General features: G+C 48.9%; 1 protein-coding gene across 1 annotated transcript in view; it reads left to right on the forward strand.

The window, feature by feature from the left end:
• Positions 1–3,531: 3,531 nt before the first annotated feature.
• LOC111152347 (translocation associated membrane protein 2) overlaps positions 3,532–25,757 on the forward strand; it is an 83,524-nt gene continuing 61,298 nt past the window's right edge. The window contains exon 1 of the mRNA XM_022510854.1: positions 3,532–3,699. Coding sequence (XP_022366562.1) covers positions 3,580–3,699 — 120 coding nt within the window. The 5' untranslated portion in view covers positions 3,532–3,579. The remainder of the gene's footprint in view (positions 3,700–25,757) is intronic.

Genomic DNA, 25,757 nt, shown 5'->3' on the forward strand with positions numbered 1-25,757 from the left:
AGGCTTTTTCTCACTCAGCACACTCTCCAGGGATCACTTACTTCCAGCCTCTCGGCTTCAACAGTCCCATTGCAGAAGAACCACAAACACCTTTAACTCTGGGTTTCCTTCCCTAACTCCAGTCCAACAACCATTTTTACCTGAGCTGTCAAAGTGGCGATTTGGATGTCTCGTGACTCCTCAAGCCCAGCTTATTCAAAGGTGAGGCCATCTTCTCCTCTTATGCCTGCTCTTTCTCTGTTGTTCCACAAAAATTTTTAAATTATTTTTTATTTTTAAAAATATTATATTTATTTATTTGACACAGAGAGAGAGAGAGAGAGAGAGAGAGCGAGCGTGGGCCCACAAGCAGCGGGGAGAGGAAGAGGAAGAGGGAGAAGCAGGCAGGGAGCCCGATGTGGGGCTCAATCCCAGGACCACGGGATCATGACCTGAGCAGAAGGCAGCGCTTAACAGACTGCGGCACCCAGGCACGCCCACATAGTTTTTTTTAATGACGCCGCCATCATTTATGTCATCCCAGCTTTAAGTTTTGATTCCTTTCGGGGCACCTGGGTGGCTCAATGGGTTAAAGCCTCTGCCTTCTGCTCAGGTCATGATCCCAGAGTCCTGGGATCGAGTCCTGCATCGGGTTCTCTGCTCAGCAGGGAGCCTGCTTCCTTTCCTCTCTCTTCTGCCTACTTGCGATCTCTGTCTGTCAAAAAAATAAATAAAATCTTAAAAAAAAAAAAGTTTTGATTCCTTTCACTCCTGTAGATCTTATATTAAAGCAGTTCCAAATCCGGTCAAGAGGTCAGATGGGACTGGAGTCGGCTGGGACTGCGGTCGTAAAGACTTGATGAGGGCTACAAGATCTTTCCAAGGTGGCAAGCCTGGCAAATTAGTGCTGGCTGTTGGCAGGAGGCCTTGGTTCTTGGCCACATGGACCTCTCCATAAAGCTGCTTGAGTATCTTCACAATGTGGAAGTCGGCTTCCCCCAGAACAAGTGATCTAATACAGAAAGGGGGAAACAAAAATATCTTTCATGACCTAGTCTTGGGAGTCACACACCATCACTTATGCCATATTCTATTTGTTAGAAGTGATCTGCCAAGTCCAGCCACATTCGAGAGGAGGGATCAATTACCACTGCTTGAAGGGAGTATCAAAGAATCTGAGAATATATTTTAAAACCACCACACATGGATTGTCTTATCTTTCGTCCCTGGTAACTAGCACAGTGTTTGGCACTTAGTAGGTGCTCAACAGATATTTCTGATGGAATGGTGTATTAAAGGGGGGGATACTGGAGGCAGGGTATCTGTGGGTAATTAGTGTGGGCCAGGTGAAGAATGTTGGGTTGGGGGATTGTTGGGAGGTTGTTCTGAGGTGCTGAGATTCATAGGCTCCATGATCGATTGGATGAGGAGTTGGGAAGAGGTCTGTCTGGGGTTGAAGATGGTTTTGAAACTAGGACTTAGATGGGCGCCTGGGTGGCTCAGTGGGTTAAGCCTCTGCCTTTGGCTCTGGTCATGATCCCAGGGTCCTGGATTGAGCCCCTCTCTCTCTCTGCCTGCTGCTCTGCCTACTTGTGATCTCTGTGTGTGTGTGTGTCAAATAAGTAAATAAAATCTTAAAAACAAAACAAAACAAAACTAGGACTTAGAGATGGCTGGGATGGCTGAAGAAGGCACCTAGTGCTTCCTCCCTGGGGTTGCGAGGTAGTGAATACCAAACCATGCATCTAAGAGCCCTTTGTCTAGTTGTTCAATTGCATTTGAAAGGATTCAGGGCTGGCAGTCATCAGTATGAGCAATGTCTAAGCTACCCACTTTACATTTCTTATTTATAAACCTGGAGGTTATAATTCCTAACTATCTCCTGGGACTTTCAGCCTGAACACAGTGTAAAGAGGTTGACAGTATCCCACTTTTTACAAGAAATTCCCACCATGATATCCTCTACAAATGATCATGGGGAAACATGAGCAAAGTATTAGGTTGAACCCTCTGAAATGCTGGTATTCTAGTTTTGACCTATAGAGAAACTGATTGCATAGGGTTCAACCTAATCGATGTGGCTGCAGTTTGAAAATATGAACACCTTTTCATAGATGAAAAATTAAGATGCTCTACAGTTCTTGATCTTTCTATTCCTCATGAGACTTGGGTCCAGCTTGAAGAAAGGTCAGCCTTGAAGTTAAATGTTTAGTCGAATATAGGCATTACTTTCTCATTTCCTGAAGTCATACAAATTAAAGACCAAAGGTTGTATGCTAAATACTGACAAGTGAAGAAACTTCAGATGTCAAATTTATCTAGGAAGTCAAGGCCTGTCTCAAGCACATTTCGTACACGTGCCATGTTTAAGAAATCGTATTTACTTAGAAGTGAAATAACTGTGGACCTAATGAAAAAGAGAATAGGAATTAAAGAGTTCTTTGTTCATTTTGCATTTTTGCACATCTAGAAAGTGATTAGTTGGTTCCTTCATTACTGGTAGGAATGAATCCAATATTTGCCTATATAAATTAATTTATTAAAAATACATTTTGTCCTTTCCAGGAGTACTTTTAAAACTTAATATTAAATAGAAACTTTACATGAGACAGTGCCTTCTTTTTTTTCTTCTTCCATGTTTATTCTTCAGAGCAATTAATATTTGAGGCAGACTTTGGGTAAGACGTGTAGAACTAATTTATAGTAGCACAAATGTCTCATTAGTTAGCAGTTAGCAGACCTGCACCCCTTCATCCACTCCCCTCATTGGAAAACAGGCCACCCTGGGGCAGGTTTTTTTTGTTTGTTGCATTATTCCCAGCAATCCGAACCGTGCCTAGGTCACTGCCAGCTCTCAACAAACACTTGGTTGACTTGATTCATTGATCATCCGTGCCTGGCGCTGCGTCCAGCGGGAAGACCCGCGGGCAGCCCTCCTCCCTCCACCGAACCTGCGCTGCTCTCCGCCCCGCAAGGAGCATCCGGCTACCCGGCCCACCCCGCTCGGCCCGGCCGCGGCCTCCCCGGCCCTTCCCTTCCCGCGGAGGAAGAAGCGAGCGCCGAGAAGTGGGAAACCCAGGCCCACTTCCTGTCCCGGCAAGGCCGGGCGTCAGCGCCCCCCGCGGCCTGCTCCCTGGGCGCGGCAGGCGGCCAGGCCACAGCAGCGAGAAAGCGGCGGGGTTCGGCGGTGGCGGCGGCGGCAGGCCGGGAGGCGGATGCCGGGCCAGGGGACCGGGGCCAGGGGACCCGGGCCAGGGAACCCGGACCGCACTCACCGCCCCGCGCGCCGGCCCCGCCCCCTGCGCGTCCCAGCGGCCAGAGGGTTAAGCGCGCGGGGGGCGGGGCCGCAGCGAGGCCGGCGCGCAGAGTGCGGGCCGCGGGTGGGGAGGGGGCTGCGGCCGGGGGCGGTTCCGGGCGGCGGGGGCGGGGGCGGGCGGAGGAAGGGGGCGGGCCCCAGAAGTTGTTGGGCGCTAGGCCGGCGGGCGGGAGGGCGAGCGGGGCAGCGGGCCGGCGGGCGGACCGGGCCGGGGCTGGAGAAGTTTGCGCGGCGGCTCGAGAGCGCAGGGTGCGGGCCCCGCCGGCCGCTGCGCGCCCGCTGCCATGGCTTTCCGCAGGAGGACGAAAAGTTACCCGCTCTTCAGCCAGGAGTTCGTCATCCACAACCATGCGGACATCGGCTTCTGCTTGGTGCTCTGCGTCCTCATCGGGCTTATGTTCGAGGTGAGCGAAACTGGGGAGGGGGTGCCCCCTCTTGTGCGTCGCCCGGCGTAGCCCTGCAGGTCCCGCGGGTCCCCGTCAGAGCCGGGGCGCCTGGCTGCCATGTACGCTCTCCGCACCCCGGCTTTGTGCACTCTGCGCCCCCTTGGCCTCCTGGTCAGCCCGGACGCCACCCCTCAGCTCTGTGCCCTGCCAGCCTTGTCCTGCTCTGCCGCCCCCTTGAGCACCCACCCTATCCTGCAGCGTTCTCTGCAGCCCTGGATCCTAAGCCTGGCCTTGAATCAACCGCAGCGCTGCCACCCTGGCCCGACTAGTGGGGTTTCCTTTCTGGTGTCCTGGAGTCAAGCCCGGAGACTCCCAGACCCGCGGTCATTGCACAATTCCCCCTCTCAGGCGGTGGCCGCCAGCTAGCTCCCTCTGGCTTTTCCAGTGGGAGGGACCTTAACTCTTTTCCACGTCTCACCTGGTTTTCCAGCTCTAATGCATCCTCACGTATGGGATATGCTCAGGGTGTTCACGTGTGGTCCTGGCCCCATCCCAGCAGTGCCCTTCTGCCATCCTCCTGCCCCTCCTCCCTTTTTTCGCCCTTGCCTAAAAGGCGAGGTTTCATATACCCTTTATTACTCTGTGGACTGTTCATTTAGATCCATCTATAGTGGACCCAGAACTTCTCCCCTGTTACAGGGGCAAGGAGAGGGACAGGGATAGTCTCTGTTTTTAGGAGAAAGGTGATTCTCTCAGAGCTATGGGGGACAGGGGCTGGAGAGGATGGGTCCTCACCGGGATAGCAGTGCCCTGGTGTGGGCCTCACCAAGCAGAGTTTTAATAAGGCACCTGGGGGTCAGAATCCAAGGGAATGATTCTCTGCTCTGGAGCGGGAGAAAAATGTGATATCCAAAGTGGAAAGAACTGGAGAAAAGTGAGTATTGGGCTTGCTCTGGTATATCTTGTCTCAAGAGTGAGATTATGTGAGTGACACTCCCCTCACTCTCATGGATGATGTCCCCTTTGAGGCGTGCCTGGTCCTCCCTGCTGGGTTGTGTTGCTTATCTGTGTTCTTGGGCATGGGTTAGGAAGCTGTAACCATTTATAAACAGCCTTGGAATTGGAGGCTTCCCAGTGTGGCTAATTTTTCCTTCAGGAGCCCTCTCTCTCTCCATTCCCTATCTTCCCTCTAAGGATGACAGGGGTTCTACTTAGCCCTGAAGCTGTCCTCAGGCTGGGGACACTTTCATGGTGGCGAGTCAGGGTTGGATGTGTGAATGCACCCTTGGCTGGGCTTCGCTGTCTGTAGGAAACAAACCTGGGACCAGGATTGCGGTCTGCCGTCCAGATTTTGCTAGCGCTTCTCCACTTCTGTCCCTCCGTCCTTCCTTCCCCCACCCCACAGCTCTCATGGTATATTCATCCTGACTCTGTCAAGCCAGGGTCGTCCCTGGGTCCCCGTCTCTGCTCTGTCACTAGTCGGACTGAGGAGTTGACTGCAGCCTCAGTTTCCTCTTGGCTAAAGAGGTTAGTAAAACCTGTCTTCCTCACAAGGTTATTGAAAGGTTTAACTGAGATCATGTAAGTAATAGAATAAGAGCCCAAACAGAAGCTACAAATGTGAAAACATGTCACTTGCTGCTGAGACCCTGTACTGTTGACCATAGTACTAGCTTAATGAAACAAGAATTTTGTTTGGTGCAGCCCATACCCTCAGTATCTGTTTGCTGTCATCTGTTCTTAAGAGGCCTCCCAGCGTCGTGTCACCAGTCTTGGAGGGTGTGGTTGGAAAGACACACGTGACAGCTGTAGCCCTCAGAGCCGCAGGCCCTTCGGCCAGCGGGTCTCTTGCATACTTGCACCTCTGCTGCATTGCAGGCAATTGCTAAGGTTCGTGGCTCTGTGGGTTTTATCTTTGCTTAAAAGAGCTGCTTAGGGTTTGAGCTCGGTACCTCCTTCCTGTCCTGCCTTCAGTCTTGTGGAAGGTCCAATGCATGAAACTGGAACTTTGTGGCAGTTGAAAAGTGCTAGGAGCCCTACCTACCTGCCAGAAGAGAAAGGTCCAGGATGGAGGACATAACAGGAAAGCCCCCCCCCCCAATCCCCCGTCTTGGGATTGGCCTGGAGTATGGAAAGGGCCCTGGCAGAAACGCACTGCCAACTGACTCCCTCTTCCCACCACCCTCTGTCTGCCGAATCTTAGACCAGCAGACTTTACAAATCTTTACAAATTTACAAATTTTTACAGCCCTGGGCACCTTTTCTAGAAGGTGCGTCTGAGGTCTGTTGTGGAATTGTCCATGTATGCTTGTATGCGAGGACAGCACAGGACTTACTAGATCTTACTTAGGGTCTTCTGGGTTCTCCCCTGGAGGTGAGGTATATGTAGGGATGCGTATGGTGGGGGAGGGGCAGTCCAGCACTTAACAACCTTTTTCCTAGAAGTGAGAACGGAAGGGGGTGGAAAGGGAAGGGGAGATAGGGAGAGGATGTCAGGCTCTGGGGTTTCTAATTTGGGCAGAGCTAGAGTTCCTTCATTCAGAAGCTGAGTCAGGAAAACACAGTTATGATTCTTCCCACAAGGAGTGACTCTCCTGGCCCTTCCTCCCTCTGGGGTCCTCTGCCCAGCCTCTGCCAATGAGTTGGACCCCTCTGCCTCCACCCCAGGCAGCCACAGCCCCTGGCATCCTGGCTGGTGGATCCTCCCCAACTCACCCTCCGCTTGCCAGCATTTAGGGGAGGCCTTCATTCCCCATGCCCTAGGACCCTAGGAGATGATGACTCCAGATTTCCTCCCTGGGGATCGCTTCCTTGGGGATCACTTCCTTTGGGGAACACACATGAAAGTGCTCCTCCCTCCTCCTTCTGGTTTAGTTTCGGGCTGTCCTAAAATTCCTTCTCTCATTTCCAGGGTGGGGGGGGGCAGGTTCTTCGCCCTGCACCCAGGTTTTCTTTCCATTCCGCAAGGCTGTTTGGAATAGAGCTGTTCTGTGCAGTCACAGCACTTGGCTAAAAAATGTCAGGAATGTGGAGCTTTATTTTCCCCCTCCTTCCCTTCCAGCTTTCTCTTTCTTAACTCTGCTTTCGGGAGTTGGTGCAAGTGGGAGTTTTCTACCCAGTGGTTTGGTCCTTTGGTCCTGGTGGCGGTCAGTTCGGCCTGACCCTCCTTCAGGGTGTGGGCGGCCCTCCCGGGGGTGTGTGCGTGCGTCAGATCAGAGCAGCCTTCCCCTCCCCTTTCCCTTTGCTTTCCCGTGGCCTGTTCAGTGCCACGTTTCAAACTGAAACAGGCAGGGGAAGAGGAAAACTCTCTCATTAGTGAATGGAGAATGAGAAAAAGGTGGGGGGGGGTAGGGGGCGTGCATCGAACAGAGAGGAAGCAGTTATACATTACCTCTAAAATGTCATTTTGAAACAGAAACTTTTTTGTTAGTTTTAAAGCTCGTTTGCAGGCTCTGCCGGCTCTGTGACAAGGAAATATTTCTACAGTCCTAGGCCTGTCATTTGTAGATGCGGTTCCCAGTTTGGTCTGCCATGACTTAAGGGTTCAGGCCCCAGAGCTCTTTTCCAGTGGTGGCTGGTTTTGCTGCTTTCAGGGGTAGCTGTGATAGGGCTGCCTTCTTCCCTGTTCCTGACACCGTGATTGACTTGTCAGGATGACACGTGTGCTGCGTATACAATGGGAGTCCTGTTAGTGCATGGGCTCCGTGGCACGGGTTCACATCCTCCCAGACATATGGATCGGCGTTGTAACCCGAAGCCAGGTGCCCGTCCCGTCTGTTAGCCTCAGGAAACAGTTCTGCTTCCATTGTGCTTCTGTGAAGGAGACGCAGGTAAATGGCACCAGCCTGTGTCTGCGAACATCGGTTATTTCTTTGACTGTACCTTCCAGTGCACTTTTGAAGACGTTTCTCCACCAGTTTTTATAGCTTTTGACTTTATGCAGTATCCTGTCTAGGCTCTGACGTCGACGACCTTCAGTGGTGGTCTAGAGAAATGAGTCCAGGGAAACCGAGAAGGGTTACTCACTCTCTTGGGTGCCCTTGTTCTGTGGTTGGATTTCGCTCAGTGATCTGAGCAACGGAGCAGAATTTGGGAGCTAGTTCTTCTCCTGGTCAAGCCTCACATGTTAAGCCTCGCCTATGGAACCTAATAGCCCATCAGCCATCCCTGTGTCTTCCCTTGGCCAAGATGTGATATCCAGAAAGGTGGCATTGATCATTTTGTGAGTTTTAGACCCTTATTTCAGGATGAAGACTGAGACCTGTAAAAAGGCCTGGCACTGTGCCCGGCCCACGAGCTCTTGATCGATGGCCTCAGTGACAACAACCATGCTGATTGCTGCTCTCCTTGGCTTCATCACTGGGTCTTACCAGCACACCTTCCACCATCATACTGACTTGTGGGCCACCGGGGCCACGTTTCATTTTAGGAGTGACATGTGTTGCCATGAGACCTTGCCCTCGTGATTTCCAGTGCTGGCCACTTGCTCACCAAAGGGGATTTTTGCTCTACCCTGGGTCCCTCTTTTCCCCAGGTGGCCTGGGGGACGGCTGCTCTTGGGAGAACATCTGTTTTCTCTGTGACATCCAGTGCATTAGAACAAGGGCTGTGGGTCCCTGGGCAGCCTCTGTCAGCCGTGCGCAGGAGTCAGAACCGCGAGGGGACCGCCCTGCACGCTAAGTGGGTGCCACTTTTCTCTTGCTCGCTCTGTTTTCTGAGCCCTCCATTGCTGCTTTCTCGGGGGCACTGTCCGGACCAGTCACAACAGAGCTCCTCAGTCCTGACTGTTTGTAGAGTACATGTGTTGCTATGGTGAAAACTTCACTCTGGCAGGCATGAGCTCCCTTTTGATCTGCTTCATCATGGGCAGGGGCCCCAGAAATCACTCCGTCGCAGAGCTGATGTGCCTCCTGTTCCCACCCTGGTAAGCGAAGAAGCCAGAGGGTTGATAAGACCGGATTAGAGTTCCCAAACGACAGAAGTGCTTTCTAATCAGCGAGAGCGCTCTTAGCAGGCTTCAGTGGGAAACTGCCCGATGCTATCTCTTCACCTTTTCATCCAGCGCCCTGTATCTGGTATCCACTGGTACCTAATGGTTAAAGGAAGGAGCGGGGGTGGGGAAAGGAGGAAAAGAAAACAGTGAAACTACTAACATGGCTCCTGACATAGCCCTTCTTATTTCACGGGCAGACCTTTATCTTTTACACAGTCCCTTGCTCTGCCTTGATTTACCTCTGCTGTCTCAAGTGCCCCATAGTGGAGGAGAGCCCAACCCAACCTCGTCACAACTGGTTGGCGTTTCGAGTTCATGGTGTGGTTTGAAGAGCTTTGCAGGCAGCTCTTCTGGCCCGTGTGGGTTCACACAGCGTTCCTTGCTTTTCAGCAGAGGAAATGGAGCCAGATTGTGGGGAGGGGGCGGATCTGAGGGCCCCTGAAGCCCTCTGGTGAGTTTGCGGGAGCCCAGGGTTAGGTGAGGCACTGCTCCGTGGCTCTCCGCCCGAGCCACGTTGCCTCTTGACGGCTTCCCTCATGTGTCTTGAGGGGTTGGCAGCCCTTTCCCTCTGTGAAATGCTTTACTAGCCTCACCCTGTAATCTGGATGGTTTATGGGGGTTGTCATACCCATCCAGAGCCTGGCTTCCAGAGGAGAGACTTGGCCAAGGACCATTCCCTCCGAGTTAGAGCTGGAGCCAAAATAAGAATTCAGCAACGTCTGGCTCACATTTAGAGCTCAGCCCTAATGCTTCCATGAACGGGGAGTCTGTGGAATGTAGCCACAGGCTGCTTTATTTTTCTTTGTCTGAGCGGAATCTGTTTATTACCTGGAAGTAATGTCTGCAGGTCGTTGTTCCATTCAGAGGTTTTTCTGCCTGGAACAGTCAGTGAAATGTGCATCTCCCTGAGCGAGAGACTACCGAGAGGGACCCAAACTCCTGTATCCCACGTGAACATAGGCGAATGGGCGGGGGCGTTACCTGCCGTGAAAGTTACTGCCTTTTGTTAGCCCACATCTGGGTAAGCAGAGCTGCCTCCGACTGTTCTATTTTCATTGCCCTTATCCTTAAGTTAATATTGTGGCCATAGCCCAAGGGCATATCTTTTTTCCACATGTCACGAGTTGAAGGGCTAGAGGGAAACCTAGAAGACATCTACTGTTTATAGAAAAGGAAAATAAGACTCTCAGAGGTTGGGACAGTTGCCCAGGACAGTAGAGGGAATTTCTGGCAAATGTGGGGCTTGAACATACATCTTCTGACTCAAGTTTAGGGAATTTTCTACACATTTGCCCCCTGGAATTCTCGATGCTGCCTTTGAATGCAAGGGTATGCGAGGAAGCTTGCAATTGATACATCTTTGTTAAGTGTGCCACGTTGGTTAATTTGGCAGCTGTGTATTGAATTCAGCTGTGTGCCTGCATTGAGCTCTGGGAATGCAGATGAAGAAGGTGGGGTCCTTGTCCTCAGAGAGGTCACCACGGGGTAGCTTGAAGCTGGTAAACTCTTTGTGGAGGGGCATCAGGCCTTGAACTTGATATAAGTGGTAGGTGCAGCTTATAGACAGACTGTCGGGCCTCAACCTCAAACCACTGCTGTTGATGGAAGGGGGTGGTTTACTGAGCCCCAACATCCTGAGTGTGGCGTTGTCAGTCGTTAGAGGACAAGAACGGTGGTCATTTAGAAACCTGTGACGCACAGCTGGTAGTCTTGTACTTTATAGCTTTGAGAATAAGTGAGCTGACCAAGGCTGTGTGTGTGTGTGTGTGTGTGTGTGTGTGTGTGTGTGTGTGTCCCTGCGTGTGTGTGTCCCTGCATGTGTGCACAGATGTGATTTCTAGAACTAGGAGGTCTTTATTTATTTTTTTAAAGATTTATTTATTTCCAGGGCGCCTGGGTGGCTCAGTGGGTTAAGATTTATTTATTTCATTGAGAGAGTGAGCAAAGTGTGAGCCGAGGCAGAGGCAGAGGGGGAGGGAGAATCTCTGGCAGCCTATCTGCTGAGCGGGGAGCTTGATCCCAGGAGCCTGAGTTCTCGACCTGAGCCTCAAATCAAGAGTGGGATACTTAACCGACTGAGCCATCCAGACGCCCCAGGAGGTCTTTATTGATTGAGGTTAGGAGAACTCGTCCATATGATTTCTTAAGATTTTTGCCATCAAACTCCAACATGATCTGAAATGTTCCTTTTGGGTTAATGGAAGTGACGATCATACCTGGGATAAGAAGGATAGCATCCTCAGAACCTCAGATGCCCTGTCTTTGAAGTGGGGTGAGGATTTCTTAATAAAGCTCCTGAAGTTTGCAAAAGCAGGGTTTTTTGTTTGTTTGTTTGTTTGTTTGTTTTTGTAAGCTCTATGCCCAACATGGGGCTCAAACTCATGACCTGGAGATCAAGAGTCACATGCTCTACTGGCTGAGCCAGCCAGGTGCCTCAGGGCAGAGTATTATTAATCACTTTGTTCCCTCATTTTTTTTTTTTTAAAGATTTTATTTATTTATTTGACAGACAGATCACAAATAGGAAGAGCAGCAGGCAGAGAGAGGAGGAAGCAGGCTCCCTGCTGAGCAGAGAGCCCGATGCGGGGCTCGATCCCAGGACCCTGGGATCATGACCCGAGCTGAAGGCAGAGGCTTAACCCACTGAGCCTCCTGTTCCCTCATTTTTATTACAAAGGCATAGGTTACAGAAATTTTTAAGAAGAGACTTTTTAGTGACCCACCACTATTAGAAAGATTTCGTTGACTTTTGGGGAGGCAGAGGGCTGTGTCTACCTTGAGACAAAAGATAGAGATGTGATTTGCTGCTCCCTCCGCCTACCCCCACACTTGCTTTGAAGAATGCCTGGGATCATCCTGGTTAGTCAGCAAGTGTTTACAGTCTGGTCTGTGCGCCTGTACAGTGTGGGTTCTGGCGAAAGATAGCATTGAGAGTTGGTGAGAATGTTGCCTTAAGGCCTAGGGGTGCCAGGGATGTATTACGGGCTCCTTTCCTGAATGTGAAGAGCAGTCTGGGGGCTCCTAACCTGAAGGAGCACTCCTGGGGCAAGCAGGCCTTCCCTCCAGCAATTCCTGGAGTCCTGCAGGAAATCACTGGGCTTGCTTCACAATGCCTGGTTTCCTGCTGAGAATTCTTTGGAACTTGGAGCAGAATTGAACTTTTCAGACCCAATGCTTCTGGAGTTTAGAGCGTGTGTCCTTTGTAGTCTGACTTTGCACTGGATCAACTTTTGGCCTCTTGGGCAAGGAATCACTTGTCCGTATGGATTTTGTGACTGTTGCCTTGAAGGTAGAAAGGAATGATTGATAGCTGTTTCTCTTTGTTGTGGTGGTTGTTGTTTTAAGTTGCAGTTTGCTCTCTGGTTTGGTGCAAAGTGTGAACACGTGCTCCTCCTCCAGAGTCCTCGAGGCTGGAGTCCTGACCCGGACATGGAAGCACGTGGGGGCAAAGGCAGGGGACTAAGACTTGGTGGCCTGGATTCTTGTTGGGGCTCTGCCATTAAGTGGCTACGTGGCCCATGCAAGCCCCTCGGCTCTCTGGGACCCCATTTGCTTGCTGGGGTGTCAACTGTTGTGTGGCTTGGTCATGCCATTTCCACGTGGTTACACAGAATAGGGCTGGGGAATGTGTATACGACTTAAGTTGCCAGTCAGAATTGGGTCCATATCTGGTAGGTGGCCACCAGCCACGTGTGGCCATTCCGCTTCACCAATGTGAAATGAAATGGAAAGTTCAGTTCCTGGGTCACACGGGCCACAGTTCACATCTCAGGAGCACAGACGCAGATAGAGCGTTTCCATCACCGCAGAGAGTTCTGTTGGACCGTGCAGGGGCACACGTTGCTTTCTGAGGGCTGGTTTCTGTTTGTTTTTGTAGTCGTAAGCAGTATCTTGTGATGTGGTTCTGTGGGGGAACCGTTAGAGGCCCCGGATCACTGTGGCTAAGGTCAGAGTTCTACCTCTGGATCTGCTCTGGTTTGTCACGTCCTCGTGTCCTCGTCGTGTCCTCTTGGTAAGCGGTTTCACCTCTCTGCTGTAGTTCACCCGCGTCAGTAAAAATATGCCCCAGAGTTGTTGGGAGGATTAGGAGCGTTGATATAAAATATGTCAGAAATGTTGATATAAATACAGCGCTTGGAAGAAGGCCTGGCACAGGCTAAGTGCTCAGTACCTGCTACCTGTTGTTCTTACTGGGCTTGGACAGGCTTGGAGTGATACCTTGACTTTGCAGAAACCCCCTTTGTGGCTGCCTCCTCTGTTTGGAGCGTAGCTAAGAAATAGGATGGCATGGGAAGGAAGCAATGCAGGGGATGGGGGTCCTGGAGCGGCCCAGGGATGGTCCCAAACCCATGTCCTGACCCCACACCCGGACTAGTTGCTCAGGCTCTGACCCCTGCTCAAAGCCCACTGCACTTTTCACACTTTTTCTATGAAGCTTGGTTATCTGGTTTCCAAGATTATAGAAGAAAGAATGAGTTAAAATGAGAGAATGGCTTCGGTAGCTGACAGCTGGGAGGACTGTCCATTAGTAAACACTTAGGAGTCATAAGAAATGAAAAGAGAAAAAGTCATGCATATTTGGTGTCATGTAGTGTACATACACAAACAACTTCTGTAGGTTTCGAGGTTACTGGGAGAGACTAGCGCACTGTAGGCTTGATCATAATGATTATCTGCAGAGAAAGTAAAAGCTCACAAACACCTTTATCTTTTTAATTTTCACTTACTTATTTTTAAAAAGATTTATGTGTGTATTTATTAGAGAGAGAGAGGAGAGAGCACACAAGGAGGGGGGGGGTAGAGGGAGTGGGAGAAGCAGATTCCCCACAGAGCAAGGAGTCTAATGTGGGGCTCGATCCCCGGACCCTGAGATCATGACCTGAGCTGAAGGCAGATGCTTAGTGACTGAGCCACCCAGGCACCCCTCTCACAAACATTTTTAGGAACATTACTATCCACGAGGATTAATGTTAAAGTTTCAATACCTAGAACTTTAGCAACAGGGAAAAGTTGGATACCCAGAATCATTCAGCCCCAGAAATTTCTGGCAAGCCACATTTCTTTTTTTTATAGCCTGGAAATAGAAGGCCAAGTTGGTCTGTTGTACAGTGTACGTTCTTACCCACAAAATGTGGAAGAAACTTTTTTGACATTCTTCTCATTTAGCCTGGGAAATACCTTCATTCAACACTATTCAACCATCTGCCAGTCAGTTTTCTTCTTCTTTTAATCATTCAGTAAGTACACATATTCCGTGCAGAATTCTGAAATCTGAAGTGGAAGCCAGCTAATATACTTGCTGACATGCCTTGCTCTCCTGTGGTCATTTTTGGAGCTCTGAAACAAAGAAAATGAGATGCTTGTTGGTCACTGTTTCTTGAGTTTCATGGGTCCAGACACTCTGGGCTGACAAACTGTGGCCTTGTCAGTTGTCACTGGCCACTTCCCACACCTTCAGCCTGTAGCTGGAGCCAAGTGTAACTTGACCAATGTTGCTGGCTTCTCAGTCCCACCAGGTGGGTCGTTGCTCACATGGCTCAATGGATGTGAATCTGGACTGAGCTGATTCTGATTTCTGGCCTTGTTTTTCTACAAACATTGATTAAAGAGCTTTTTTGTGAGGCATCGTTCTGGATGCAGAGAACACCAGGGAAGGACATGTTGCCCAGTTACAGGGAACCACTTTACCATGTGGTAAGGGAGATAGATAAAAGGAAACGACTACAGTTCTTGGTGATGAGCTTTCCAGTTGAACTGCCATATTGGTTTCCCATGTCTAGCCCACAGTGGTATTCACTAAGTACTGGTCTGCTAGAAGGGATGCTTGCCCAGGATAGGGGTGAGTGGATGTTGGTCTAGACCAGGGAGAGAAGAGGATGTGTGTTTGAGTGCACACCTGTGGCTGGCATGAAGCCTTAGCGTCCTCAGTGGGCTCGTGTCATGGGATGCCCTACGTGAGATTGGAAACGATGGGTCTGGTTGGGAGGCTGTGACACTGATCCTTGTGAAAACTGCCCCCAACCACAAAATTTCAGCCTCCATCCCAACCAGTTGCCAGGAGGCAGAACCAGGACCCCCACATCTGAATTCTCGGTTGTTGGAAAGGCAAGGCCTATTCTCCCTCAGTTTTCTTGCCTCAGGCGTTCTGTGTGACACAGGCAGGCAGCTCCGGCAAGGACAGCTAAAGCCGGGTGAGAGGAACAGCCTTTCCTTAGACCTTACTGTAACCCTGAGGCATGCATTGATGTGGTGTTGCCCTTGAACATGACTGTCATTGTTTTACTGTTGCGTGTTGCCGGGGCAGTCTCACTGACGTGTCCTTTGAACTTATTTAAAAGGCATTTTTTTGCCGCTAATAGGATTCCTACTTGTTTAAAAAAGTAGAGAGGGCCTCAGCTAGAGGAACATCTTTTTTATCTGCCTTTTATTATTATTTTTTTAGCTAAATAGGCCACGAAGAGGCTTGCAGTCGAGTACTGTGGCCTTATCTATGGAAGCTGGTTCTGTTCCAGTGTTCAGGGGAGGCAGAGGGAGGGGGAGGCTTTTCTAGGCATAGGTGAGGTGGGACAGACAGGTACGTTCGTTGGTGGACAGAGGAAGGTAGGCATGGCCCTTATGGAGCATTTCATTCACCAAATTATCGGACCCTCAGTGTGTACTAGAGTCTGTACCCATATTGTGTCGACGAGGACCTGACAGGGGTGTCAGTGAAGAATTCTTTGAAGCGATCTGTTCTGTGCCTTCCATCTCTAAAATTTTGTAGACCCCTAGAAACAGATGCAATGAGACTTGCCCTCATCTGACTTCTAGCACCTTGTTTGAACTCCTGGGGGTCTTCTTACCAAGGCCTGTTGGTGATTGTCCTCAATTTTATTGAACACCCCCTACCCCCATGAAAGGTTTATGTTGTCTCCAGAGGAGAGAGAGAAAACAAGAGCCTGCGTTGGGACAGAAACCCACAGTGGTCGGTTCTCCCTTGCCTTGTCCCCTGCATCCAAGTCCCAGCGGTTTTACTCCCTGATTTGCTCCCAAGCCCCCTCTCACAGTTCTTGGGCCTTAGCTTTGAGCCCTGAATGGTTACGTGGGTCCTAGCTTGGACCTCAGCTCGTGTCTCCTGTCCCATCCCTTTCCATACAGCTACCAGTGATGGTCATCAGACACAGAGCTGAGCCCGGGGCTCCCTTACTTCAGATCCTTCCATGGTGCCACCTGAAGTCCGGGCTGGTTAGCATGGCGTTCCAGGCTCCCCCGAAGTCTGACCAGCCTTTGTCCTGGACCTCCTCTGTTCCTCACTCAGGCCCTGCCCCGTCCCCCACCGCCCCTTCCCCAGGCAAACCACCCACCTGAGTTCCAGAACATCGCCTCTCTGTGCCTGCCTGCATTTGTTCATGCTCTCACCCACCCCCAGGGCTTCTCTTTCCCTCTGTCCTGTATGTCCTCCTTCTTGAACGCCTGACTCCCATGTCACACGGGCACCACCTGCACCAAATGTTGTCCCCGGCCCTTCTTCCCCAGCAGCGTTCCCTCCTCCTTTCTGCCTGCCTCTGTATTTCTCTTGTTTATTCATGCCGCCAGACTCAGACCGAGCATTTGCTCTCTGCCAAACCCTGTTCTTGGAGCTAGGATAAAAGATGAAAAGGCGAAGGTTCTGCCATCACGGAGCCGAGAGTCCTTAGGGAGGTGGCAGTGTTGCTTCTGCTCTTGTGTGTAGGGCGCACACTGCGAGAGTCTGGGAGGGGAGCGCAGTTCTCTGAGGAGGATTAGGGACAGTCTCTTAGAAAATGGAGAAGAGGTTTGAGCTGGGCCCTGAGGCCTGAAGGACACTGGCCAGGCAGACAGTGCACGTGTGTAAAGGACGGACAGGTGCAGGGGAGTGATGTGGCAAGTGGCTCCGTGTTACCAAAGTGGGGTGGGGGCAGGGGTTACGGAAGGAAGTGATGGAAGGTGGGTCTGGACTGGCAGGCAGGGTTCGGCCTATGGTGGCTCTTGTTCAAAAATTTGGATTTACTCCTCAGCTCAGGTAATAGGGAGCCATTGAAGTTTTCGGAGCCCAGGAATGACTCCATCACATTGTGCTTGGAGGGTCCCAGGCAGTAGGGCTGGAGCTGGCTCCTTGCAGTCGCCGTGAGCTCCCTGAAAGGAAGGGGTTGCTTTGCACTTTTGCAGTATCCCCAGTGCCTCTGTGCCTAATGCGTGTGGTTGGCTGAACTGATAGAGGCTGGTTTAGTGCACACACGGGACAGTGGGTGGCTTGAGTTGCCTTTCTGCTGCCGGGGGTCATTTGCAGCTTTTCTATCTGTGCTGTTGCTTCAGGGCTCTTGGGTGCCCAGTAAGAGATGTTTGTGAGCGTATTAGGAGTGCCTGCTACTTGAGCATGTGCATGCAGGTGGGGAACCTCTAATCCGAGCCATTTAACTTTTTTTTTTTTTGAATAGGCAATATTTGGCAGTACAGTCACATTGTTCAAAAATCAGAAACATAAGAAAAAGAATACACTGCAGATTCACAGACCTGTACCCCTGGGGATAAAAATATATTATATGTTTATTAAAAAAAAAAAAGAATACACTGCAAGTGTCCCTCCCTGACCTCTTCTTATCCAGCTTCCCTCCCCTGCCCTCTCCCCAGTACCGCTTTCATTAACTTTTGTGTATCCTTCGGTTTATTAATGCAAATACAAGTAGCTATAACCTATGTGATAGATTTTGCATATATATGTAGTATACCTGTAGACATATACAATATGTATATGTATATGTGCCACATATACATATGTGTGTGTATTCCTGTCCCCTTTCTTGTTCAGAACAAAGCATGTTGCCTACACTGTTCTGCACTTGGTCTTCTTTGGTTAACAAACCATCCTAGAGCTCTTCCCACGTCAGCACTCTGAGAATTTCCTCGTGGCGGTCTAAGGTTGCCTACACTCGCGTCATGCAGGTTCGCTGTAACTCATTTCACCCGTCCCCTTTGATGGATACTTGGGTCGTTTCCAGTCGTTTGCTCTTACAAACAATGCTGCAGGGAATATCTTGGCACATAGGTCGTTTCATGCCTATACAGCCATATGTCTTATAAAATATGTTTACTGGAAGTAGGATGATTGGATCCAAGCATTAGTGCATTTGCACTTTTTTAGAAGATTTTATTTATTTGACACACAGAGAGAGACAGTGAGAGAGAGAATATAAGAAGGGGAATGGGAGAGGAAGAAGCAGGCTTCCTGCTGAGCAGGGAGCCCCATGTGGGGCTCGATCCCAGGACCTTGGGATCATGACCTGAGCCGATGGCAGATGCTCAACCACTGAGCCACCCAGGTGCCCCTGCATTTGCATTTTTGATAGAAATTGACAAATTGCTCTTGTTCTTGTTAAATACCGTGCTGAAACCAAGGAATCAGCCACAGATTCCTTGTTTACCATGTATCACTGAAGATGTAATACCAGTGTCGGCACTGATTTCGTTCAGTATATTCTCAGCAGCTAATGTAGTGCCCATCAAAGGAGTCAAATACTTGTTGGATTTCTAAAATTAAATTGTTTGGCACATTGGGTAACGGGGTGTTCTTCCGTATTGGTTATCTTTCAGCTCTTCTGTGATCTTTCTCTCTTGTCTGGCTCTTTATTTATTTATTTATTATTTTTAAAGATTTTATTTATTTATCTGACAGACAGAGATCAGAAGTAGGCAGAGAGATGGGCAGAGAGAGAGAGAGAGGAGGAAGCAGGCTCCCCACTGAGCGGAGAGCCTGATGCAGAGCTCTATCCTAGGACCCTGAGATCATGACCTGAGCTGAAGGCAGAGGCTTTAACCCACTGAGCCACCCAGGCGCCCCCTGTCTGGATCTTTATACAACTATTTCTCTCTGGACACTCTCCTACTTTTCCTTGGCCACTGTTCCTCATTCCTTAGGCCACAGCCCACCTTTCCCGAGTACCCTCCTTTGCCCCCCTGGTGGGGTACTTGCTTCTGCCTCAGCAGTCAGTTCCCTGGGCTCCCCTGTCATGGCTGTCATCACCCTGCCTCTGTGGTGTGTGGCCTTGTCGCTCTGTGCGACCCGCGAGGGCAGGAGAGAGTTCTGCTCACCGTGGTGTCTGTAAGGACCCAGCACGGTACTTGGCATTCTGGTGGTTCCCCTATAATATTCTTGCAGTAAGTACGTGGCGAAGCGGAATTAACCAACGAACAACCAGTTTTCAAAGGGCTTTTGTGTATTTAATTGAGGTATAATTTATATATCATAAAGTTCGCCCTTTCAAGTGTCCAGTTCAGCTGTTTTTAGTATATTCACCATGATTTGCAACTATTACCATTACTTAATTCCAGAACATTTCCATCATCCCCCAAAGAGATCAGTTAGCAGTCACTTCCTGTCCCTCCCCTACCCTCAGCCACTAATCTGCTTTCTGTGTTTGGATTTGCCTCTTTTGGATGCATCACGTGAATGGAATCCTATCACACGTGGCCTTTTGTGACAGCCTTCCTTCACTTCGCATAATGCTGTTAGGGTTCACCCATGTCGAAGCTTGTGTCATTCCTTCTTGTCACTAATACTCCACCGATGCAAACACCACATCCTGTTTGTTCCCTCATCAGTTGATGGGCACTTGGCTGGGCCCACCCGATCGTGTGAGTAATGCTGCTGTGAACATTCAGGTACACGTTGTGCGGACACAACATTTTCGGTTTTCTTGGGCCTATCTCTAGGGGTAGAATTGCTGGGTCATCAAATGATTGTAATGCATGGAAGGAGCCGGGATTGAAACTACCATTGGACCTGTTTGTTTTTTGGATCCAAGGGTTGACTCTGTCCCAAGGGCCGGCGTTGCAAATACTGTTCCTTCTTACCCAGGCTTTTCACAGCAGTGCCTGCCTGTCGCGAGTTATGTTTAATAGACTTTGGCTTCGTGATCATCTGTGAGTCTGAGGCAGATATCGTCAGGGTTTACACAGCACGATTTCCTGAATTCTTACCATGTGCATTGGGCTAACTCCATGGAGATGCCAAAACACACGGGACACAGTGCCTGCCCTGAAGACATCATTCATTGGAAACAACCTAAATATCCATCTGTATTGAACAGATTAAGTCATTTATGGTGTGGTTGTACAGCGGAATCCTCATTCTATAGCTGTTTAAAAGAAGACAAGGTCGGGGCGCCTGGGTGGCTCAGTGGGTTAAGGCCTCTGCCTTCGGTTCAGGTCATGATCCCAGGGTCCTGGGATTGAGCCCCGCATCGGGCTCACTGCTCCGCAGGGAGCCTGCTTCCTCCCCCCTCTCTCTCTCTGCCTGCCTCTCTGCCTGCTTGTGATCTCTCTCTGTCAAATAAATAAAATCTTTAAAAAAAAAAAAAAGACAAGGTCGATTCTTAGGTAGTGAGATGGACTGCCGTGTGAGGGAACAAGTAGGCTGGAGATTGGTAGGCACAGGGTGAGCCTGTTTTAATAAAAAACATAGGTTTACATCTACACAGTCAAAATCTGGAAAGATCACAGAAGGCTGTCAACATTTATTACGTCTCTAGGAGGTAGGCTGTGGAAGACTTTAGCTTTCCAAGGTTGCATGTTTCCCTTTAAAAATGTTTTTACACTGGGTGTATGGAGCTTTTCAAACTTAATTAAACTCATTAAGTTAGTGGATCGAATTTGCCCAACTCTATTTTGGAAGAAGAGCTTGAGATAAGAGTTATATGGGAAAACACTAGATATTTGCGTGGGATCTGATACTGCATATCAGCATGTGACTAAAGCTGAGTGGGTTTGTACCTAAATGGTCTCATAAGTGGTATAGCCAGGGATGAGAGGGCGCTGAGACTCTGGCAGCCAGGGGAATTTCATGAAAGAAGGGTGGGATTTTGCTTGGGCCTTGAAGGGTAGTGACATTTAGGTAGCACTTTACAGTTTATCGGGGCCAAAGAATAAATGCATACCAAGTGCTGTCGTGAGTAAGCACTTCACTTATCTCCTCTTACTCAGTCTGCACTCACCGTGTGGGGCGGATACCATGATGACTCCCATTCTACAGAAAACTGAGGTTTAGAAAAGCTGAGTAACTGGACTAGGCCCCCATGGGTCATAACGTCAGAATCAAAATTCAAAGCCTGTTTGCCTGACTTCAGACCACATGTCCTGTACTCCCATTTTAAAGGGAAGGAGACACTGAGACCTAGAAAATTTGAATAATTTGCCCAAGGTCACCCAGTTAGGAAACTGGGGAGCCAGGATCTGAATTCAGAAAATTCCACAGAAATCTCTGAGGGTGGTCAATGGGAGGCTGGAAGGTTCTGGGTCAGAGAGGTGTGTGAAATTCTGCATATCATGCCCCCTTTGGAGAGTCATATATCATATAAACTTATTAAAGTAGCGTCCTACATTTCTGACCTACCTGACCATCTCTCTCAAGCAGTATTTAGTAACATCCCACAGATCTCACTGTGAAACGCCACCCTCCCATCCTGTCAGGAGGCATGAGGGAAGGCAGGTTTATGAAGAGCTTTCTGTCTCAACTTTAATAAATAGGAGTGCCAGCTCCAAGGTCAAGGTTGGAAGTGTATGAGGAAGAGCGTATTTGTTGGAATTAGTGGAGTGGAGTTCCCTGGATGGATTTGAGGCCACATCTCCACCCCCCCTACACAATTTATCAACCCTTCCTGCTTTAGAACACCTGGCTCAACATTCCAAGTGTCATAGTAATAATTGGCATAATAATTGCCACCTCGTTGTGACTTTTTGTCTCAGGAAATCAGGGTCCATTGTTGATAACAGTCACCTCATTAAACCTTCCCCCATACTTCTTACACTCAAATTAACCAGCCTGTACTCAACCAAATTTCATAAAGTGTTAGAATTAATGTGTGCCACCTTCCTTCCACCCCATAACAGGTACTGTTGTTTTTTTTCCTCCCTAAAAACTGTGGTAAAATACTCATAACATAAATTTTACTATGTTAACCATTTTTTAAGTGTACAGTTCAATAACGTTAAGTACATCCATGTTGTTGTGCAATCTCCAGAACTCCTTTTAATCCATTCCATGCATACTTATTGAGCAACTGCTCTGGGACACAGAGATGGTTAAGACACACTTTCTGTTCAGTCTGATGAGGAAGATGGATTAAAAAAAACCCAGTGGCTTCAGTTTGGTATGGCCAGAGTCGTGAGGTGGTCCTTATGGGATTAGATCCTTGGGGGGGCTTCTGTGCTTCGCGGTGGGACCGCATTACCACCTAGAGCTTCACGGGACCTCCTTCTCTTCTGGCTTCTTGGTGGCTACGTGCTGGTTATTTCTTGCCCCATCGCTCCCTGGAGTAGTTTGCCACCTCTGCTCTCCAGAGCCTGGGGAGAAGTTGGGAGACTGTGCCCCTGTGAGGGCCAAGCTCTGTGGCTGAGCCCATGTGGCCTGGGGCAGGGGTGGGGGACAGGGTGAGAGAAGTGTGCTGTTGCCAAAAGCAGATCAGCACTAAAACCCCAAATCAATGGTTTGCCCAAATATAGCATGCTAGACCTCTTCCGCCAGCGTGTGTAAACTCAGTGTGCCGGTCCCTCAGCTTGCAAGCTCAGCATCCTCCAGGAATGACTTCTGTGATGGTTCCCAAGTGCTGTTAGTCCGCTGTACTTTTAGAAACTGACCACAGTGACGTGGCTGGAATCTCAGACTAGGGGCATGTTGGAAACGAAACAGATCGGCTCTGGGTCGTGTTTGGTGGTGTGCATTCCCACAGAGACCTTGTGGAAGTAAAAGACAGTCGCAGACACTCAGACACTCGTATAGTACATAGAGCTCCTTACAGAGAAGGTTTTTGATGGTGATTAACTCCCAGGCTCTCCTTCCCCTGAAAAATAGGCTGTGGGTCTGGGGCTCGGTTGCCTTAGCCATCTGGATGCGTACCCTGATTCCCCACTGCTCGGTGCCAGCTTGTATTGGGCTCATAAATACTGCGAAGTGTGCGCAGGTTGAGAATGCAGGCTTTGAATTCAGATTGCCTCATTCTTTACCAGCTCCCTCACTTCGCTAGATAACTTGATTAAGTTACTTAGCCGGGCCCCAGTTTTTTTGTCAGTAAAACAGAAATGAAGATAATTGTGTGCCGACCTCATGAAGTTTTCGGAAGCATCGACCAAGCTAATAATGCACGTATAGCACTCTTACATAGCCGAATACCACGTGAGGACTCCACCAATGTGAGCTGCTTATGAATATTAATTAATTAACTCCATGACGGTCACCGCCATCACTAGGCAGCCATTTTTCTGTGCCCCTCATTTTCGTATTCCACGTTAGTTTTGCATAGTCTGTACACTCTGGTGCATTCTGCACCAGATACAACTTTCACACTCAGACATTGCTCCGTGGGCCACCAAGGCTGTTAAGAAGCATGTGGATTGAATCCATCTGAGGGCTTCTTCTTCTTCTTCTTCTTCTTTTTTTTTTTTTTAATGATTTTACTGATTTGTTTGAACAGAGAGAGAGCACAAGCAGGGGGAGCAGGAAGAAGGAGAGGGAGAAGCAGGCTCCCCACTGAGCCGGGAGCCCAATGCAGGAGTTGATCCCATGACCTGGGATCATGACCTGAGCCGAAGGCAGACGCTTAACCGACAGAGCCACCCAGGTGCCCCTGAGGGCTTTCCTGGATGGGCTCTCAGCCTGAGCCCCCAGCCCATGGTTTTCCCTATGAATGCCTTTCCTTTCCAGAATTATGCCTCCCCTTTTCCCTTTCTCAAAGATCATATGGCTTCAGTACTGCTCTCTTCCTTTCCTACTTGGAAGAAAACTCTGAGGTTAAATAAGTGGAAATCAGCCACTTGAAATATTTAACATTGAGGCATGACCTGTCATAGCATCTTTTTAGACAATAGGGATTCTGTATTTTACAAATTTTTTGTTAAAGGACTTTTTTGCTGTTTGAATACCACTTATATAAACAGATTTCCTCATGCTCTTCCACAGAGCACAGTTGATTTAATTTCTGTTCTGTTCTTGTGCCCAGACACTATGGTTTTTGCGATTATAGTAAAAAATACACAAACCAAATACTGATTTTTTTTCCTGCTCGATATGATATCCAAATATTTTGAGATGTTAGCATTTTTAAAAGATGAGGTTTTTCCTTAATGCCTACCAGTAAGGAATTGGTTAAATTTCAAACGATGACATACATTGATATGCAGTGTCACTGAACAGTGTCCAAAACATACGGCTGTTTTTTTTTTTTTTTAAAGATTACAGAATGCCATATTGTTGTGGGACTTTTTCTATAAATGTTTGGATTTGTTTTATTTTTATAAGAGGATATCTATAAGGATCATCATCAAAATATAATTAGTGGTTTTCTGTGTGTACATAGAGTTACAAGTACATTTTTTTCTTTGTACATTTCAATAAAATGTACATTATTTTGATGGTCAGAAAAGGCACATAAAAGCTGTTTTCATTTTGGAAGTAGAAAGATGGGAAGGTGGGATCAGTGACAGCCTGTTGCTTGGAGAGCAAGAAAGGTGGAGGAAGAGAGGCTGGAGCATGGGATGGGAGCTCTGTGTGTTGCGGGGAGAGGGGAGGGGAGGGGCTTCAGCAGAGCAGCTAGGGCTGCTGGAAGGATAAGCTATTGCCCTTGATCTTAAAGATGTCATTCCCACCTACTATAAATAAAAGCTTTGCTTTTCAGAAGCCTTTTGAAGGATGGCTCAGAGGGTGAAATAGGGTTATTTGAAAGCATTCAGAGGAACCTCTACAAAAGCATCAAGAAAAATGCCAAGTCAAGATCGACTAGAAGTGGAAATGAAACTTCTCAGTTCCAGATATGAACTGGAAAAGTCACATGAATGAAACGGACTGTGTTGAAAATTGAAGACTTTAAAAACAGCAATTGAACATTGAAAATTTAAGGCCCAGCACAGCAGCCCACTGTTGTCGAGTTGTGGGACTGTGGAGACAGACTGCCCAGGCCACTTTTGGCTGAGACCTGTTCACTCTGGTTTACAAAGCAAACCCCCTCCTCACCGACACCCCTCCTCACCTCACACACCCTGACCCTTCCAAGGGCATAGTAAACAGGTGCTGGGGGCAGAGCAGGACAGCACTGTCCATGAGGTTCTGGGACGTTATAGGACTCCACTGCCTTGAAGAGCCTCTCTCCTGACAGCTTCCTTCCCAGTGCTGCTAGTCAAGGACTGGTGGCTCTCTTTTCCTGCCGAGGTACACACGTACCTGCCGTGTGGCAGAGGGTGCAGCTGGGAGCGGTTGCTGGCCTTACCAACACCTGCTTGTTAGGCCCCACTTGTATGTAGAGGGCTGGGTAGGGGAAGGGGCAGCACCTAACTGTGGGGCCTCCAGTAGCTTCCCATCTATAAGATACACAGAAAATAATGAGTGATAAAACCATGATAAGAAATCAGAAGAGAAATGACTAGTCATTACTTTTTGAATACTGTGATATATGCCAGGCCTTGTGCTAGACTTGACTTTCTTATCTGGCTAATCACCTCAATAATTTCCTTTGACAGATTCTGTTATTTCTGTCCATACCAAACAAGCTAAACAACTCCGTCTCAGAGTTTGTGAGGGCAGACTTGGGATTTTATTTATTTTGTTTTCAAAGATTTTATTTATTTATTTGACAGAGAGAGATCACAAACAGGCAGAGAGGCAGGCAGAGAGAGAGGGAGTAGCAGACTCCCTGCTGAACAGAGAGCCCAATGCAGGGCTTGATCCCAGGACCCTAGGATCATGACCTGAGCTGAAGGCAAATGCATAACCGACTGAGCCACTCAAGCAGCCCCAGACTCGGGATTTTAATATAGGTCTTTCTGAATTCAAAACCCAGGCTTGTAACCATTGTACACCCCTTCCTCTCAGCAAGGAGGTTTAGAAAGCAGGTGCTTCAGATGGGAAGGAAGGAAGCACCATGGGTGCTCATGGGAGAATGGGGGAGAAGGAGGCCTAAGGGGAGAAGAGATGAGAACTGGCCCTCAAAGGAAAGGCAAAGCTGAGACATAAATGGAAGACAGAACAGAGAGCTGGTATTTCAGGCAAGAAAAAGCGTTCCAATAACTGAAGAAAGCAGTTAATAGGTGTAATGCTAACAAA

The sequence above is a fragment of the Enhydra lutris genome, unplaced genomic scaffold, assembly GCF_002288905.1.
Source record: "Enhydra lutris kenyoni isolate GAN:26980312 unplaced genomic scaffold, ASM228890v2 scaffoldscaffold28, whole genome shotgun sequence".
Taxonomy (NCBI): Eukaryota; Metazoa; Chordata; class Mammalia; order Carnivora; family Mustelidae; genus Enhydra; species Enhydra lutris.